Source organism: Arachis stenosperma, chromosome 10 (assembly GCF_014773155.1).
Source record: "Arachis stenosperma cultivar V10309 chromosome 10, arast.V10309.gnm1.PFL2, whole genome shotgun sequence".
Lineage (NCBI taxonomy): Eukaryota > Viridiplantae > Streptophyta > Magnoliopsida > Fabales > Fabaceae > Arachis > Arachis stenosperma.
The window spans coordinates 88038412-88058356 of record NC_080386.1 but is presented as its reverse complement, the minus strand read 5'-3'; the positions used below and the strand labels follow the sequence as shown (position 1 = coordinate 88058356).

At 38.8% G+C, this 19945-nt stretch overlaps 1 protein-coding gene across 1 annotated transcript; it reads left to right on the top strand.

Annotated features, from left to right (window-relative positions):
• Positions 1-16765: 16765 nt before the first annotated feature.
• On the top strand, positions 16766-18347 carry LOC130957309 (uncharacterized). The gene is made up of 2 exons (XM_057884179.1): positions 16766-17118; positions 17639-18347. Exons 1-2 carry the CDS (start codon positions 16766-16768, stop codon positions 18345-18347), a joined length of 1062 nt encoding a protein of 353 aa, XP_057740162.1.
• The last annotated feature ends 1598 nt before the right edge of the window (positions 18348-19945 follow it).

Below are 19945 nucleotides of genomic sequence, written 5' to 3'. Positions count from 1 at the left end.
CAAAATAAAAATTTTGGGAAGCATGTGGTGCGCAAAATTGTGATTCACTACACAACTTTGCACAACTAACCAGCAAGTGCACTGGGTCGTCCAAGTAATACCTTACGTGAGTAAGGGTCGATCCCACGGAGATTGTTGGTATGAAGCAAGCTATGGTCACCTTGTAAATCTCAGTCAGGCAGACTCAAATGGGTATAGATGATGAATAAAACATAAAGATAAAGATAGAGATACTTATGTATATCATTGGTGAGAGCTTCAGATAAGCGTATGAAGATGCCTTCCCTTCCGTCTCTCTGCTTTCCTACTGTCTTCATCCAATCCTTCTTACTCCTTTCCATGGCAAGCTTATGCAAGGGTTTCACCATTGTCAGTGGCTACCTCCCATCCTCTCAGTGAAAATGTTCCTATGCTCTGTCACAACATATGGCTAATCAGCTGTCGGTTCTCGGTCAGGCCGGAATAGAATCCAGCAATTCTTTTGCGTCTGTCACTAACGCCCCGCCTGCTAGGAGTTTGAAGCACGTCACAGTCATTCAATCATTGAATCCTACTCAGAATACCACAGACAAGGTTAGACCTTCCGGATTCTCTTGAATGCCGCCATCAGTTCTCGCCTATACCACGAAGATTCCGGTTAAAGAATCCAAGAGATAAACACTAGGGCCTCGTATGCTTGTAGAACAAGAGTGGTTGTCAGTCACTTTGTTCATGAGTGAGAATGGTGATGAGTGTCACGGATCATCACATTCATCAAGTTGAAGAACAAGTGATATCTTGGACAAAGAACAAGCGAAATTGAATAGAAGAACAATAGTAATTGCATTAATACTCGAGGTACAGCAGAGCTCCACACCTTAATCTATGGTGTGTAGAAACTCCACCGTTGAAAATACATAAGAACAAGAGTGATCATTGGTTTCGGCCCCAGAGAGGGAACCAGAAGAACCAAGATGAAAATACAATAGTCAAAGGTCCTACTTATAGAAAACTAGAAGCCTAAGGTGTACAAAGATGAGTAAATGACATAAAAATCCACTTCCGGGCCCACTTGGTGTGTGCTTGGGCTGAGCAATGAAGCATTTTCGTGCAGAGACTTTTCTTGGAGTTAAACGCCAGCTTTTATGCCAGTTTGGGCGTTTAACTCCCATTTAGGTGCCAGTTCCGGTGTTTAACGCTGGGATTTCTGAGGGTGACTTTGAACGCCGGTTTGGGCCATCAAATCTTGGGCAAAGTATGGACTATCATATATTGCTGGAAAGCCCAGGATGTCTACTTTCCAACGCCGTTGAGAGCGCGCCAATTGGGCTTCTGTAGCTCCAGAAAATCCACTTCGAGTGCAGGGAGGTCAGAATCCAACAGCATTTGCAGTCCTTTTCAGTCTCTGAATCAGATTTTTGCTCAGAACCTTCAATTTCAGCCAGAAAATACCTGAAATCACAGAAAAACACACAAACTCATAGTAAAGTCCAGAAAAGTGAATTTTAACTAAAAACTAATAAAAATATGCTAAAAACTAACTAGATCATACTAAAAACATACTAAAAACAATGCCAAAAAGCGTATAAATTATCCGCTCATCACAACACCAAACTTAAATTGTTGCTTGTCCTCAAGCAACTGAAAATCAAATAAGATAAAAAGAAGAGAATATACTATAGACTCCAAATTATCAATGAAACTTAGCTCCAAATTAGATGAGCGGGACTAGCAGCTTTTTGCCTCCGAACAGTTTTGGCATCTCACTTTATCCCTTGAAATTCAGAATGATTGGCTTCTTTAGGAACTCAGAATCCAGATAGTGTTATTGATTCCCTTAGTTAAGTATGATGATTCTTGAACACAGCTACTTTATGAGTCTTGGCCGTGGCCCAAAGCACTCTGTCTTCCAGTATTACCACCGGATACATACATGCCACAGACACATAATTGGGTGAACCTTTTCAGATTGTGACTCAGCTTTGCTAGAGTCCCCAATTAGAGGTGTCCAGGGTTCTTAAGCACACTCTTTTTGCCTTGGATCACAACTTTATTTCTTTCTTTTTCTTTCTTTTTCTTTTTCTCCCCTTTTTCGTTTTTTTTTCGCTTGCTTCTCTCTTTTTTTTGTATTCACTGCTTTTTCTTGCTTCAAGAATCATTTTTATGATTTTTCAGATCCTCAGTAACATGTCTCCTTTTTCATCATTCTTTCAAGAGCCAACAATTTTAACATTCATGAACAACAAATTCAAAAGACATATGCACTGTTCAAGCATACATTCAGAAAACAAAAAGTATTGTCACCACATCAAACTAATTAAGCTAGTTTTTAAGATGAATTCGAAATCCTGTACTTCTTGTTCTTTTGTAATAAAAATAGTTTTCATTTAAGAAAGGTGATGGATTCATATTCATAGCTTTAAGGCATAGACACTAAGACACTAATGATCATAAGACACAAACATAGACAAACATAAGCATGAAAATTTCGAAAAACAGAAAAATAAAGAACAAGGAAATTAAAGAACGGGTCCACCTCAGTGATGGCGGCTTGTTCTTTCTCTTGAAGATCTTATGGAGTGCTTGAGCTCCTCAATGTCTCTTCCTTGTCTTTGTTGCTCCTCTCTCATGATTCTTTGATCTTCTCTAATTTCATGGAGGAGGATGGAATGTTCTTGGTGCTCCACCCTTAGTTGTCCCATGTTGGAACTCAATTCTCCTAGGGAGGTGTTAATTTGCTCCCAATAGTCTTGTGGAGGAAAGTGCATCCCTTGAGGCATCTTAGGGACTTTCATGAGGAGGAGGATCTCTTGTTTGCTCCATCCTTTTCTTAGTGATGGGCTTGAGGTCATGCCTTCTCAGTTGAACCGGCTTCCCTCTTAAATTTCTCTTCCATTGGGCGTCCTCTTCACAGATATTTATGAGGACTTGGTCCAACCTTTTGATCAAAGTTGACCCTTCTTCATGGCCACAACTTCATAGAAGTGGTCTTGATGCACCCTTGAGATGAATCTCTCCATCTCTCATGACTCGGAGGTGAAAGCTTTTGCCTTCCCTTTCCTCTTTCTAGAGGTTTCTCCGGCCTTGGATGCCATAAATGGTTATGGAAAAACAAAAAAGCAATGCTTTTACCACACCAAACTTAAAAGGTTTGCTCGTCCTCGAGCAAGAGAAGAAAGAAGAGAGTAGAAGAAGAAGAAATGAGAAGAAGGGAATGGCTTTGTGTTAGGCCAAAGAGGGGGAGAAGTGGTGTGAATTTGAATGGTGAGGTAGGTGGGGTTTTATGAAGGATGGAGGTGAGTGATGAAGAAAAGAGAGAGTGGTGGGGTTGGTGGGGATCCTGTGAGGTCCACGGATCCTTAGGTGTCAAGGAAAAGTCATCCCTGCACCAAATGGCATTCAAAAACGTGTTTTGAGCCAATCCTGGCGTTAAACGCCGGGTTGGTGCCCATTTCTGGCGTTTAACGCCAGGTTCTTGCCCTTTCCTGGCGTTTAACGCCAGTCTGGTGCCCCTTTCTGGCGTTAAACGCCCAGAATGGTGCCAGACTGGGCGTTAAACGCCCAACTGCTAGCCTTACTGGCGTTTAAACGCCAGTAGGTTCTTCCTCCAGGGTGTGCTGTTTTTCTTCCTGTTTTTCATTCTGTTTTTGCTTTTTCAATTGATTTTGTGACTTCTTATGATCATCAACCTACAAAATAACAAAAAATAACAAAGAGAAATAGATAAAATATAACATTGGGTTGCCTCCCAACAAGCGCTTCTTTAATGTCAGTAGCTTGACAAAGGGCTCTCATGGAGCCTCACAGATACTCAGAGCAATGTTGGAACCTCCCAACACCAAACTTAGAGTTTGAATGTGGGGGTTCAACACCAAACTTAGAGTTTGGTTGTGGCCTCCCAACACCAAACTTAGAGTTTGACTGTGGGGGCTCTGTTTGACTCTGATTTGAGAGAAGCTCTTCATGCTTCTTCTCCATGGTGACAGAGGGATATCCTTGAGCCTTAAACACAAAGGATTCTTCATTCACTTGAATGATCAGCTCACCTCCATCAACATCAATCACAGCCTTTGCTGTGGCTAGGAAGGGTCTGCCAAGGATGATGGATTCATCCATGCACTTCCCAGTCTCTAGGACTATGAAATCAGTAGGGATGTAATGGTCCTTAATCTTCACCAAAACATCCTCTACAAGTCCATAAGATTGTTTTCTTGAGTTGTCTGCCATCTCTAGTGAGATTCTTGCAGCTTGCACCTCAAAGATCCCTAGCTTCTCCATTACAGAGAGAGGCATGAGGTTTACACTTGACCCTAAGTCACACAGAGCCTTCTTGAAGGTCATGGTGCCTATGGTACAAGGTATGGAAAACTTCCCAGGATCTTGTCTCTTTTGAGGTAATCTCTGCCTAGACAAGTCATCCAGTTCTTTGGTGAGCAAAGGGGGTTCATCCTCCCAAGTCTCATTTCCAAATAACTTGTTATTTAGCTTCATGATTGCTCCAAAGTATTTAGCAACTTGCTCTTCAGTGACATACTCATCCTCTTCAGAGGAAGAATACTCATCAGAGCTCATGAAAGGCAGAAGTAAGTCCAATGGAATCTCTATCGTCTCATTTTGAGCCTCAGATTCCCATGGTTCCTCATTAGGGAACTCATTGGAGGTTGGTGCACGCCCACTGAGGTCTTCCTCAGTGGCGTTCACTTCCTCTCCCTCCTCTCCAAATTCAGCCATGTTGATGGCCTTGCACTCTCCTTTTGGATTTTCTTCTGTATTGCTTGGGAGAGTACTAGGAGGGAGTTCAGTAACTTTCTTGCTCAGCTGTCCCACTTGTGCCTCCAAATTCCTAATGGAGGATCTTGTTTCAGTCATAAAACTTTGAGTGGTTTTGATTAGATCAGAGACCATGGTTGCTAAGTCAGAAGGGTTCTGCTTAGAATTCTCTGTCTGTTGCTGAGAAGATGATGGAAAAGGCTTGCCATTGCTAAACCTGTTTCTTCCACCATTATTGTTGAAACCTTGTTGAGGTCTCTCTTGATTCTTCCATGAGAAATTTGGGTGATTTCTCCATGAAGAATTATAGGTGTTTCCATAGGGTTCTCCTAGGTAATTCACCTCTTCCATTGAAGGGTTCTCAGGATCATAAGCTTCTTCTTTAGATGAAGCATCTTTAGTACTGCTTGGTGCATTTTGCATTCCAGACAGACTTTGAGAAATCAAATTGACTTGTTGAGTCAATATCTTATTCTGAGCCAGTATGGCATTCAGAGCATCAATCTCAAGAACTCCTTTCTTCTGACTGGTCCCATTGTTCACAGGATTTCTTTCAGAAGTGTACATGAATTGGTTATTTGCAACCATTTCAATTAGCTCTTTGAGCTTCTGTAGGCGTCTTCTTCAGATGAAGAGATCCTCCAGCAGAGCTATCCAAAGACATCTTGGATAGTTCAGAGAGACCATCATAGAAAATACCTATGATGCTCCATTCAGAAAGCATGTCCGATGGACATTTTCTGATCAATTGTTTGTATCTTTCCCAAGCTTCATAGAGGGATTCTCCATCCTTCTGTCTGAAGGTTTGGACTTCCACTCTAAGCTTACTCAATTTTTGAGGTGGAAAGAACTTTGCCAAGAAGGCATTGACTAGCTTTTCCCAAGAGTCCAGGCTTTCTTTAGGTTGTGAGTCCAACCATGTCCTAGCTCTGTCTCTTACAGCAAAAGGGAATAGCATAAGTCTATAGACCTCAGGGTCTACCCCATTAGTCTTGACAGTGTCACAGATTTGCAAGAATTCAGCTAAAAACTGATGAGGATCTTCCAATGGAAGTCCATGGAACTTGCAATTCTGTTGCATTAGAGAAACTAATTGAGGCTTAAGCTCAAATTTGTTTGCTCCAATGGCAGGGATAGAGATGCTTCTCCCATAGAAGTCGGGAGTAGGTGCAGTAAAGTCACCCAGCACCTTCCTTGCATTGTTGGCATTGTTGTTGTTTTCGGCTGCCATATCTTCTTCTCCTTTGAAGAATTCGGTTAGGTCCTCTACAGAGAGTTGTGCCTTAGCTTCTCTTAGCTTTCGCTTCAAGGTCCTCTCAGGTTCAGGGTCAGCTTCAACAAGAATGCCTTTGTCTTTGTTCCTGCTCATATGAAAGAGAAAAGAACAAGAAAATATGGAATCCTCTATGTCACAGTATAGAGATTCCTTGAGGTGTCAGAGGAAAAGAAAAGTAGAAGACAGAAGTAGAAAATTCGAACTTATCAAAGAAGATGGAGTTCGAATTTTGCATTAAGGAATAGAGTTAGTTCATAAATAGAAGGATGTGAGAATAAGGGAAGTAATTTTCGAAAATTAAGTAAAAGATTTTGAAAACATTTTGAAAAACACTAATTGATTTTCGAAAACAAAAGTGGGAAAGAAGTAAAGTGATTTTTGAAAAAGATTTTGAAATTAGAAATTAAAAAGATTTGATTGAAAACTATTTTGAAAAAGATGTGGTTGAGAAGATATGATTGGTTTTTAAAAGATGTGATTAAAAATATATGATTGAAAAGTTATGGTTTTAAAAAGATGTGATTGAGAAGATATGATTTGAAAACAATTTTAAAAAGATTTGATTTTAAAAAAAAAAATTAATGACTTGCCTAACAAGAAAAGATATGATTCAAACATTAAACCTTTCTCAACAGAAAAGGCAACAAATTTGAGATGTTCAATCAAATCATTAATTGTTAGTAAGTATCTTTGAAAAAGGAAAGAAATTAATTTTGAAAACATTTGATTGAAAAGATTTGATTTGAAAAAGATTTGATTTTGAAAAACTTTGAAAACTTGAAAAAAAATTGATTTTGAAAACAAAATCCTTCCCCTTGTGCCATCCTGGCGTTAAACGCCCAGAATGGTGCACATTCTGGCGTTTAACGCCCAAAACTCTACCCTTTTGGGCGTTAAACGCCCAGCCAGGTACCCTGGCTGGCGTTTAAACGCCAGTCTGTCTTCTTCACTGGGCATTTTTGAATGCCCAGCTTTTTCTGTATAATTCCTCTGCAGTATGTTCTGAATCTTTAATTCTCTGTATTATTGACTTGAAAAGACACAAATTAAAAATATTTTTGGATTTTTAATAATGAGGAATAATCAAAATGCAACTAAAATCAAATAACAATGCATGCAAGACACCAAACTTAGCAGTTTGTATACTATTGACACTAACAAAATGAGAATGCACATAAGAAATAACAAAACACTCAAGTCAATAGAATTCAAAGATCAAAACAAGGAAATCATCAAGAACAACTTGAAGATAAATGAAGACACATGCATAAATTTGAAAAAAAAATGCAAGAAGAAAATGCAATTGACACCAAACTTAAAATGAGACACTAGACTTAAACAAGAAATATTTTTTTGTTTTTATGATTTTGTAATTTTTTTTTTGGATTTTTCGAAAATTAAGTGGAAGAAGAAAATAAAGGTATCAAAATTCTTAATGAGAATTCCAGGAATCATGCAATGTTAGTCTAAAGCTTTAGTCTAAAGGAATTAGACATAGCTAGCTAAGCTTCAGCAAGACATTGCATTCAAGAGCTAAATTGATGATGATCAATCAGCTTTGGTGATGATAAGAACATCACCTTGAAACACTAGAATTCATTCTTAAGAACTCTGAAGAAAAATAATACCTAATCTAAGCAACAAGATGAACTGTCAGTTGTCCATACACAAACAATCCCCGGCAACGGCGCCAAAAACTTGGTGCGCGAAATTGTGATTCACTACACAACTTTGCACAACTAACCAGCAAGTGCACTGGGTCGTCCAAGTAATACCTTACGTGAGTAAGGGTCGATCCCACGGAGATTGTTGGTATGAAGCAAGCTATGGTCACCTTGTAAATCTCAGTCAGGCAGACTCAAATGGGTATAGATGATGAATAAAACATAAAGATAAAGATAGAGATACTTATGTATATCATTGGTGAGAGCTTCAGATAAGCGTATGAAGATGCCTTCCCTTCCGTCTCTCTGCTTTCCTACTGTCTTCATCCAATCCTTCTTACTCCTTTCCATGGCAAGCTTATGCAAGGGTTTCACCGTTGTCAGTGGCTACCTCCCATCCTCTCAGTGAAAATGTTCCTATGCTCTGTCACAGCATATGGCTAATCAGCTGTCGGTTCTCGGTCAGGCCGGAATAGAATCCAGCGATTCTTTTGCGTCTGTCACTAACGCCCCGCCTGCTAGGAGTTTGAAGCACGTCACAGTCATTCAATCATTGAATCCTACTCAGAATACCACAGACAAGGTTAGACCTTCCGGATTCTCTTGAATGCCGCCATCAGTTCTCGCCTATACCACGAAGATTCCGGTTAAAGAATCCAAGAGATAAACACTAGGGCCTCGTATGCTTGTAGAACAAGAGTGGTTGTCAGTCACTTTGTTCATGAGTGAGAATGGTGATGAGTGTCACGGATCATCACATTCATCAAGTTGAAGAACAAGTGATATCTTGGACAAAGAACAAGCGGAATTGAATAGAAGAACAATAGTAATTGCATTAATACTCGAGGTACAGCAGAGCTCCACACCTTAATCTATGGTGTGTAGAAACTCCACCGTTGAAAATACATAAGAACAAGAGTGATCATTGGTTTCGGCCCCAGAGAGGGAACCAGAAGAACTAAGATGAAAATACAATAGTCAAAGGTCCTACTTATAGAAAACTAGAAGCCTAAGGTGTACAAAGATGAGTAAATGACATAAAAATCCACTTCCGGGCCCACTTGGTGTGTGCTTGGGCTGAGCAATGAAGCATTTTCGTGCAGAGACTTTTCTTGGAGTTAAACGCCAGCTTTTATGCCAGTTTGGGCGTTTAACTCCCATTTAGGTGCCAGTTCCGGCGTTTAACGCTGGGATTTCTGAGGGTGACTTTGAACGCCGATTTGGGCCATCAAATCCTGGACAAAGTATGGACTATCATATATTGCTGGAAAGCCCAGGATGTCTACTTTCCAACGCCGTTAAGAGCGCGCCAATTGGGCTTTTGTAGCTCCAGAAAATCCACTTCGAGTGCAGGGAGGTCAGAATCCAACAGCATCTGCAGTCCTTTTCAGTCTCTGAATCAGATTTTTGCTCAAAACCTTCAATTTCAGCCAGAAAATACCTGAAATCACAGAAAAACACACAAACTCATAGTAAAGTCCAGAAAAGTGAATTTTAACTAAAAACTAATAAAAATATGCTAAAAACTAACTAGATCATACTAAAAACATACTAAAAACAATGCCAAAAAGCGTATAAATTATCCGCTCATCAGCATGCTCATGTGAAATCAAAATAATTGAATTAGCATGTGCATTAAAAAAATATCATTTCGTATTTGAATAAAGGGGATACAAAAGAATTCCCCAAATGCAAAATAAAGCAATGCACATGGGACAAAATTAAAACTAATGCATGAGCATGTAACATCAAAAGTGGGAAAAATATGGGAGAATAGGTAAAGAAGCTTTGCTTTACAAAGTATGTATGTTAGGTGAGATCTTAGACTAATCAAGGATTCACTTAATTAGCTCACTTAGCCTTATATATATATATATATATATATATATATATATATATATATATATCCCTACCTTTACCTCAGCCCCATTACAACTGTGAAAAGACCTCATGATGTTTGCATTAGTATACTAAATATTTGTTGATTGGTTAGATGAAGAACAAAGTTTTAGAAAGCATGATTGGAGAAGAGTAGAGAGATTGACCCTAGACACTTGAGAGATTTGAGCGCATATACACTACCAGTGAGGGTTCAGTGCTTAATTCTATGTTCCCTACTTTCATGAGCTATCTTCTTACAAGTTTACTTGTCTTTATTTTATATGATTTGAATTAGTGAAATCTGATTTATGTTTGTCTTGGAGAACTTATTTATTTTTAACCAAGTAGGTAGAAACATTTTTGCATGTAGTTGCATTCATATAGATAGGTTGCATTTCATACATGCTACCATTCCTCTTCATCTTTATAGTTTCTCTTGAGCTTAGCATGAGGACATGCTATTGTTTAAGTGTGGAGAGGTTGATAAACCACTATTTTATGGTTTATCTTGTGCTTAATTGAGTGGATTTTATCAACTTTTTACCCACTTATTCATACTATTTGCATGGTTTTATATTTGCCTTCCTAATTATGTGCTTTGATTGAAAACATGCTTCTTTGGCCTTAAGTTCCCTATGTTTAATCCTCTCTTATTACCATTAGATGCCTTGATATGTGTGTTAAGTGATTTCAGGGATTACAGGGCGAGAATAGCTTAGAGGATGGAAAGAAAGCATGCAAAAGTGGAAGGAATACAAGAAGTTGGTGAAACTGCAAAGCTATCAGCCTGACCCTCTCGCACTAAAACGACCATAACTTGAGCTACAGAGGTCCAAATGACGCGGTTCCACTTGCGTTGGAAAGCTAACTTTCGATGTTTCGATTTGATATATAATTTCATATAGTGGCCATACAGATATGTGACGCGAACGCGTCATCCACGCGGACGCATCGCATCTGCGAAAATCAGTGTGGCAGATTTCGCAAACAGCAAATCCTGGGCTATTTCCGGCCTAGTTTCAAGCCCAGAAAACACATATTAAAGGCTGCAAAGTGGAGGAATAAAGGGGACTTAAGATCATGCTCTGATAATTCACAATTTTAGTTTTAGATGTAGTTTTTAGTGTGAGAGGTTCTCTCCTCTCTCTTAGGATTAGGATTAGGATTAGGATTTCAACTTCTTCATTACAGGTTCAATATTCCTTTTACTATTTAATTTTTCTTCTATTTTTGTTTACTCTGAAGCTTTTATTGTGTTTGATTGATGTTGCCCAATTGGCTATTGATATTGTCCATGTTAGAATTGACATTTTTATTTAATATAATTTGAGGTATTTTAGATTTATATGTTATAGATGTGTTGGCTTTATCCAATTTATTTTCATTCAAGTAGATTTAATTCCTTTTCCTTTTGGTCTTGGTTAAGAAATAAGTAACTCAGGAGTTATCTTAGCTCAATATAATTGATAACTGTTATCTTTGCTAATTGAACTGAACTTCAATAATCCCAACCTTTTCTTAGGAAATAAATAGGATTCGAAGGTCAAACTAATTAGTCCCTTGACTTTCCTTTGCTTTAGCAAAGGTTAACTAAGTGAAATTAAGATTCAACTTTCACTATTATTGATAAGAATAACAAAGTCTGGACTTCCAATTTCTCATACCTTGCCAAAAGTTTGCTTTACAGTATTTATTTATTCTAATTACTATTTAAATTAATTGCCATATTCACTCCTCATTCTTGAAACCCCAAATTTACAAACTCATAACCAATAATAAGAACATACCTCCCTACAATTCCTTGAGAAGATGACCCGAGGTTTAAATACTTCGGTTATCAATTTATTTAGGGGTTTGTTACTTGTGACAACCAAAACTTTTGTACGAAGGGATTTCTGTTAGTTTAGAAGCTAAATCTACAACGCGAATATTTTTATAAATTCTTTACTAGCAAAAATCCTAACGTCAATCATAAAGGAGAATGGACTGTACATATTTCACCCTTAAGTAGAGATGGATCCACACTAAACATTGGGTTCAGATTCGGAGGAGTTTTGGCAGCTGCTCAAACTAGTGTCAATCACATACTGCCTTCCATTGAAGAAATCACTCACAAGCCAGGAGAACAGTAGTACCAGAGTTACTTCAGAAAGACAAAGTAACTCCAACTCTCAACTCTATTCCCAGCATATAATTCCTAATAGCTAATCCAATTGGTTTTATCCATTCCAAGCATTTATGACATATAATCATTCAACATACAATCAACAACCTTCTGATTCTGCCTGACTAAGATCTGTAAGACAATCATAGCTTGCTTCAAGCCACAATCCTCGTGGGATCGACCCTGTCTCGCTCAGGTATTTCTTGGACGACTCAGTGCACTTGCTGGTACTACTGTTGTACGAAATAGTGTGGGTTTTGCATATACGCGCACCAGCCAACCTTCCAGGAGGGTGCTAGCTTCCTATACCATTCCTGATCCTAGGAATTGTGGGAGCAGTATACTCATTCCTAATGTACGTGCCAACAATTTTGAGCTTAAACCTCAGCTCATTACTTTGGTTCAGAACAATTGTCAATACGGAGGAGGAGCTTTGGAGGACCCTGATGACAAGTCATCTTATACTAGTTTCACTAGCATAGTTTACTTGTTTCTATTAGGTTTTATACACTTTCTTGCACAATAAGTAAGTGATTTGAGTGGAATTTCATGATTATCTTGACTCAACCAAACATTGTTAACTTTATACAAAATCATGAGATTTATGCACAGTTTACTTGATTATTATGAATGATGCAAAACCTTGTGATTTTGGCTAGACTTTGATTGCTTGTTTGGTTGATGGTAGGTAAAAAGATGAAGAAAGAAAAGTAGAGAAATACAAGGTGCAGATGAACGCTGTGTTCAATTGATGAACGCTACATTCACAGGCGACGAGCACGCGTACAAGACGCTTCCGCATGGGGAAGCATGTTTGGAGATCCACGCGTACGCGTGCAAGGCGCGCACGCGTGGGTGAGGGATTAGCGTTCACAAGCCAAGAACGCAACGTTCACTTTGAATGAACGCCTGCGATACTTTCAGAGTTGGAAGTTGAAATTGGTCATCGACGCGCACGCATGCATGACGCGCACGCGTCGATGTAAAAAAGGTGGTAGTTGGCGTGAATGCATGCATGACGCTGGAACGCAGATGTGACATTTTACCATCCACGCGCACGCACAAAGGACGCGCACGCGTGAGGAGTGTTCATAGCGTGAACGTAGCATTCAGTTAATGAACGCTACCAAGGACGTGCACGTACGCATGGTACGTGCAAGCATGGTTGAAGCTAAAGATCGTATCGACGCGCACGCATGCAGTACGCGCACGCGTTGATGGTGCTACAATGCAAGGGATGCGCACGCACATAGGACGCGTACGCATAGGTGAATGAACACAGCGTTCACTTTAAGAACGCTACGTTCTCCTGAAGCAAGCTCCCAACCACGCCAACTAAGGACCCATTCTGATCTGTTTCATCAAAGGCCAGAAAGCCCACTTCAAGTACTGGGATGACCAAATTAGAAAGTGTATAAATAGGAGAAGATTCAATTTCATTAGGGGCTTTTTTTCGGACTTTTTGGCTAGAGACTTTCTTCTTCATCTTCTTTTAGCTTTCCTTAGAGTTTTTGATCTGAGAGAAAAATTTTCTTTTCTGCTCTTCATCTTCTGCAAGTTTTCCTTTTATGTTTTGTGCTAGAGCAATGATGAACTAAACTCCAATTTTATTAGGGGGAGGATCTCTATTGTGATTCTCATGAATTAATGAATTTCTTCTTCTTCTCAATTCAATTCGGTGTCTATTGGATAACTTCTATTTTGATTGTGGATTATTCACTCTGGAAGGGGGTTTAATTCAGTGAATGTGGGTGTCAGCCTCGGAAGGGGAATCACCTTCATTAGAACTGAAGCTCTATCCTTCACTACTCTCTTGATCAACACGATTCGGAAGGAATTGAGATCTTGAGAGTTAGTGTGGCTTATGGATAAGATAAATATGCTCTAACTCTTCTCATGATCACTAGATCAAGGAATTGGCATGTTGATTATGATTATGGAGATTGGGTCACCAAGGAATTGGGATCCAATCACTTTCAATCTGCCATAGATCTATCAACATGATTGAAAAAAGAGTTGAGACCTAATTGATTCATGGAGGATTACAATATCTCTAATCTCTGATGAATCATTTTATCTGCATTTCTTCACATTAAAGTTTTCTTATTTCACTGCAATTTACTTGTTCAAGTCTATTTGGATTTAATGCACCCAATCCCCTTTATTATTCATGCAATTTAAGTTTTCTACAAGTTAGCTTCTGCAATTTAACTTCTCTGCACTTTAAGATTCAGTTTTTTTAGTGTTCTTGCAATTTAAGATTCAGTTCTTTTTAATTTCTTGCACTTTAAGTTTCAGCAATTTACTTTTCTTCCCAGTTAAGTTTCTACCATTTTATTTCCAATATTTTAATTTCTTGCTATTAAATTCCTTTCAATCACAATTCGCTCCAATTATTACTGTTAGCTTGACTAAATTCATCACCATACTAAAATTTCTTGATCTATCAATCCATGTGGGATCGACCTCACTCCTGTGAGTTATTACAACCTGATGCGACCCGGTACACTTGCCGGTGAGTTTGTATGAAATTCAGTTCTCACACCATCAAGTTTTTGGCATCGTTGCCGGGGAATGATTTGGATTAACAATGATTAAGTAAGGTGATAATCTAGATTAAGCATTTTTCTTTGTTTGTACTATGCACACTAACTGTTTGTGAATTTGTTTCTAATAACCATAAACTCACTCTAGCAACAGAGTGCCCTGCTTTTGTGTTTTTGATTTGTTTGTGTTGTATGCCAGGAGGGAGAAGAGGAGAGTTGATGAGTCCATATTTTCTGTGATATTTTTGCCTTGATTTGAATGGATTCTAGTACATGAACTCACACTTAAGCACCAAAATAGCATACTTTTATGTTTGATCCCTAATTTGAACCTAAATGAGAAAACATGCAATTTTGTGCTTTAATAGAGCGAATTAATTCCACTTTTATGTCATTCGATGCCGTGATATGGTTTGTGAGTGATTTCAGGCCTTGAAGGCAAGGATGGATGGCCAAAAGTGGAAGAAAGCATGACCAAGGGAGAAAACATGAAGAAAATAAGGAAAAGCACACACAGTGAAGTGTGCGTGTGCACAGCCTTGCGTGCGTGCACACAAGCAAAGATTTCCATGTGTGCGTGCGCACAAGCACTTGTTCGTACGCACAGGTCAATTTTCAGCCAAGTGTGCAGACGCACACGTCTGTGCGTCTGCATAGGACCCAACACATGATTTCATTAATGAAACATGTGCAGCGCATTTTCTGAGGCCTTTTGGCCCATTTTGGAAGGCTTGAAGGCTGAATTAGAGTGCTATATGAAGGGGGATTCAACACATTTGAAAGCATTAGGACTTAGAATTTATTTTCCATAATTTTACATAGTAATTAGGAGTAGGAGTAGTCTAGAATAGAGAGCTCTCCTGGGGTTTATGTAGTCTTCTTGTAGCATTTTATAGCAAGCTTTGATCCTTGAATTTACTTCTTTAATTGTAAGTACTCTCAATTTCCTCTTTAATTAAAGCACTTTTATCTTCATTTCCTTTTGGTTCAAGTTACTTTGTTCATATTGCAATTTTGTGCTTCTTGAAGTTTTGATCAATGAATTTTATGTTTCATGCCTCCTTTATATTTGATTGTTTGTTTATATTTGGTTTTGTTGATAGTTGGTTATAGTTCTAAGTTTTCCTTGCAATTTTCCATACTTTATTTTTATTCACACAAGGTGTTTGTGAAAATGCCAACTTTAGATTTTGAGTAGATTTTCACACATTGGCTTGTGGTTTGAGTTCCTAGGATACTAGAGTCATAATATCCGACATTTAGTGGTAATTCTTGGGTAGTTAGTTGACTCTTGTTTCCATTGACGCTAGCCTTTTATCAACTAGTTTGATAAGTTGGTTAGGATTTATGGATTAAAGTCAATTATGCTTGCTTGACTTACTCCTCGATGGTTAGGGTAGACTAGGCAAGATTGACTCATTAAAATTACCATAGTTGTGGTTATGGCGATGATAGTATTCCTTGGATTCTCATTCCCAAGTCAAGGCTTCACGTATAGCATTTCCACTAGTTTTGATCTTGCTTTCTCTTAATTGCATTAATTACAGTTTTGATCATCTCTTAGTTCTTTTTTTCTTAAGTTCCTTTAATCTTTCATTTCTTGCTCGAAAACCCCCCTTTTTTGCCTTAACAACCGAAAGAGAACCACACTTCAATTGCGTTCCTAGGGAGAACGACCCGAGATTTAGATACTCTCGGTTATCTTTTGTTTTGAATTGAAATATTTGATTATGAGGATTGTTTGTTGATTTAGACTATACTTGCAACGAAAGAAATCTTATTCTGAGACAAATCTAGATCATCAAATAGTTCTAACGTCAAGAGTCCACCTCTTTTGATTCTGAACCAAAGAGAACCTGCTTGAGATTGAGAAGAGAAGCAAGAGGGAAAAAGTGATAGGAGAAGAAGAATCAGAAGAGGAAGATCAAGAAATGGAGGGTAACATCCCTAATCTACCAGAGAATGTGGCTAACAACAATGGCCAACCTCAAAGGAGAGTTCTAGCATCTTACACTTTCCCAAATCCTAGATACTATGAGAGCAGTATTCTCACCCCAAATGTCCATGCAAATAATTTTGAGTTGAAGCCTCAACTCATCACCTTGGTGAAAAATAACTGTTCTTATGGAGGAGATCTCTTGAAAACCAAACCAACGCTTATCTGTCTTCCTAAGCATATGTGACACATTAAAGACAAATGGTGTGCACTCAGATATTTACAAGCTGCTACTATTTCCATTCTCTTTAAGGGGACAAGGCAACTCAATGGCTAGAAACATTTTCCAAGGAAAGCATCAACAACTGGGATGATCTAGTGAGCAAATTTTTTGCCAAGTTCTACCCACCTCAGAGGATTATTAGATTGAAGACAGAAGTACAAACCTTCACCCAAATGGATGGAGAATCCCTTTATGAAGCCTGGGAGAGGTACAAAGCTTTGATCAGAAAATGTCCCCCTGAAATATTTAGTGAATGGGATAGATTGATGAATTTCTATGAGGGCTTGACTCTAAAAGCTCAAGAAGCCTTAGATTATTCTGCTGGAGGTTTAGTACAGCTAATGAAGACAGCTGAAGAAGCTCCGAGCCTCATAGACACTGTGGCCAATAATCAATACTTCTATGCTCATCAAAGACAACGCCAACCTGCTCCAAAAAGAGGTGTCCTAGAGCTTGAAGGTGTTGACACCATCTTAGCACAAAACAAGGTGATGCACCAACAAATTCAGAAACAAATGGAGATGATGGCAAAGAGGATAGATAGCCTTCAACTAGCAGTAGTAAGCACAAAAAGTCAACCATCATCTGTGTGGGGACAACAAGAAGAGGGCTATGAAGAGTAACAATCTGAACAAGTTCAGTATGTGCATAACCAAGGCGCCGGATAGAATGATTTTCATGGAGATACTTACAACCCCTCTTGGAGGAACCACCCCCAATTTGAGGTGGGGAGAGAACCAGAACCAAAATTCTTGGCAAAGAAACTCAAACCAAAACAACTCCCATAACACAAACCACCAAAATCATCAAGCCACTAACCAAAATTAGTACAGAAAACCACAAAATAACTACCCCCCATCCAATTACTACCCACCAAATAATGCCTCAGCTAACCAAAATAACTTTCATCCACTATCTACATCCCACACTCAACCATAACAACCCCAAGATTCCCAAAGAATCTCCAACTTAGAGATATTGGTGGAGAAAATGTTAAAGAATCATGAGGCATCAATGAGGAATTTAGAGAGATAAATTGGGCAATTATCCAAGAAAACGGTGGCTGAAAGGGCAACCAACACTTTTCCAAGTGACACCATTCCCAATCCCAAAGAAGAATGCAAAACAATCCAATTAAGGAGTGGAAGGACATTAGAAGGTGAAAAAGTTGACAGTAAAAAAGAGGTAGCAACTGAAGATAAAGATCAAGAGGAGTCTAAGGAGGAAGAGTCTCAAGTCTCAAAGAAAGGGAAGCAAGTCATAGAGGAGCAACCACAATTGCAGAAGAATGAGGTGAAACCTTACACTCCTCCTCTACCATACCCCCAAAGGTTGCAAAAAGAGCTTAAAGATCAACAATTTTCCAAGTTCCTAGAAGTTTTCAAGAAGCTGGAAATCAATATCCCCCTTGCTGAAGCATTGGAGCAGAGGCCTCTATATGCAAAATTCCTTAAAGAACTCATTAACAAGAAGAGAAGCTGGAATGAAAAGGAGACAGTGATCTTAACACAAGAATGCAGTGCAGTGATTCAAAAGGGTCTCCCACCAAAACTCAAAGACCCTGGAAGCTTCATCATATCATGCACCATAGACAACATGACACTAGAAAAAGCTCTCTATGATTTAAGTGCCAGCATCAACTTGATGCCTCTCTCATTGATGAAAAAGCTTGCAATAGAGGAAGTTAAACCAACAAGGATGTCACTTCAAATGGCAGACAGATCACTCAAGATACCTAATGGAGTTGTAGAAAACTTATTGGTGAAGATTGGAGAATTCATTTTTCCTGCTGATTTTGTCATCTTATACATGGAAGAAGAGGGACACAAATCGATTATCCTGGGGTGACCTTTCTTGGCCACAGCAAGAGCTATAATTGATGTAGAGAAAGGTGAAATGATCCTCAGGGTGCATGATGAAAAAAAGATCATCAATATTTTTAAGGCCATGGAATATCCCCCTGAGAAGGAGAAGCATATAAGGGTGGAAATGATAAAAGAATTGGAGGAAGAGTCACTTGAAGCTAACTGTTAGGAGGAACAACAAGAGGAAGAAGAAGAAAAACAAGAAATCATAGAAGAAAGAGTAGCTAAAATCTCTATTGAAAGCAAGACAGAGGAGGTGCCAAAGCAAGAATTGAAGCCCCTCCCTCCTCATTTCAAGTATGCATTCCTTGGAGAAGAAGAGACATTGCCAGTGATAATAAATTCTTCCTTAAACATGGAAGAGGAAACAAAGCTGATTAAAGTATTAAAAGCTCATAAGACAGCTTTGGGATGGACAATTGATGACATCAAGGGTATAAGCCCTGCCATTTGCATGCATAAAATCTTGTTGGAAGAGGACTCAAGACTTCTGGTACAACCTCAAAGAAGACTTAACCCAGCCATAAAGGAAGTGGTTCAAAAGGAGGTGATAAAACTGTGGAATGCTGGGATCATATACCCAATCTCTGATAGTCCTTGGGTAAGTCCAGTACAAGTTGTGCCAAAGAAGGGAAGAATGATAGTCATATTCAATGAGAAAAATGAGTTAATCCTTACAAGGATAGTGATTGGATGGAGGATATGCATTGATTATAGAAGATTGAATGAGGCTACAAGGAAAGATCACTTTCCTCTCCCGCTCATTGATCAAATGCTGGAAAGATTGGCTGGTCACGCCTATTACTACTTCTTGGATGGGTATTTAGGGTACAATCAAATAGTGGTGGACCCCAAGGATTAAGAAAAAACCTCATTTACATGTCCATTTGGAGTTTTTGCTTATACGAGGATGCCTTTTGGACTTTGCAATGCTCCAGCAATCTTCCAAAGGTGTATGCTCTCAATCTTCTCTGACATGGTAGAAAAGTTTTTAGAAGTTTTTATGGATGATTTCTCTATCTTTGGTAACTCCTTTGACACTTGTCTGTAACATCTAACCCTTGTTTTAAAAAGATTCTAAGAAATAAATTTAGTTTTGAATTGGGAAAAATGCCACTTTATGGTACCATAAGGTATAGTTCTTGGGCATAAGGTTTCAAACAAGGGAATAGAAGTTGACAGAGCCAAAATAGAGATCATAGAAAAACTACCAGTCCCTACCAATGTAAAAGCAGTGAGAAGCTTTCTTGGGCATGCTAGATTTTATAGAAGATTTATCAAGGATTTTTCAAAAATAGCCAAACCACTGAGAAATTTGCTAGTGGTTGACAATCCTTTCATCTTTGATGATAATTGCAAGCATGCCTTCAAAACCTTGAAAAAGAAACTCACTACAGCACCAATCATCACACCCCCTGAATGGGGACTTCCTTTTGAACTTATGTGTGATGCAAGTGACGTTGCAATTGGTGCTGTATTGGGGCAAAAGAAAGACAAGCTGCATCATGTCATATATTATGCAAGAAAGGTGTTAAATGAGGCACAAAAGAATTATACCACCACAGAAAAAGAGCTTTTGGC

Coding starts and splice junctions, on each gene's coding strand:
- LOC130957309 (XM_057884179.1), top strand. CDS start 16,766: ATGAATTTCTATGAGGGCTTGACTCTAAAAGCTCAAGAAGCCTTAGAT. Junction 17,119..17,638: donor CAAGAAGAGGGCTATGAAGA/GTAACAATCTGA, acceptor AATCCAATTAAG/GAGTGGAAGGACATTAGAAG.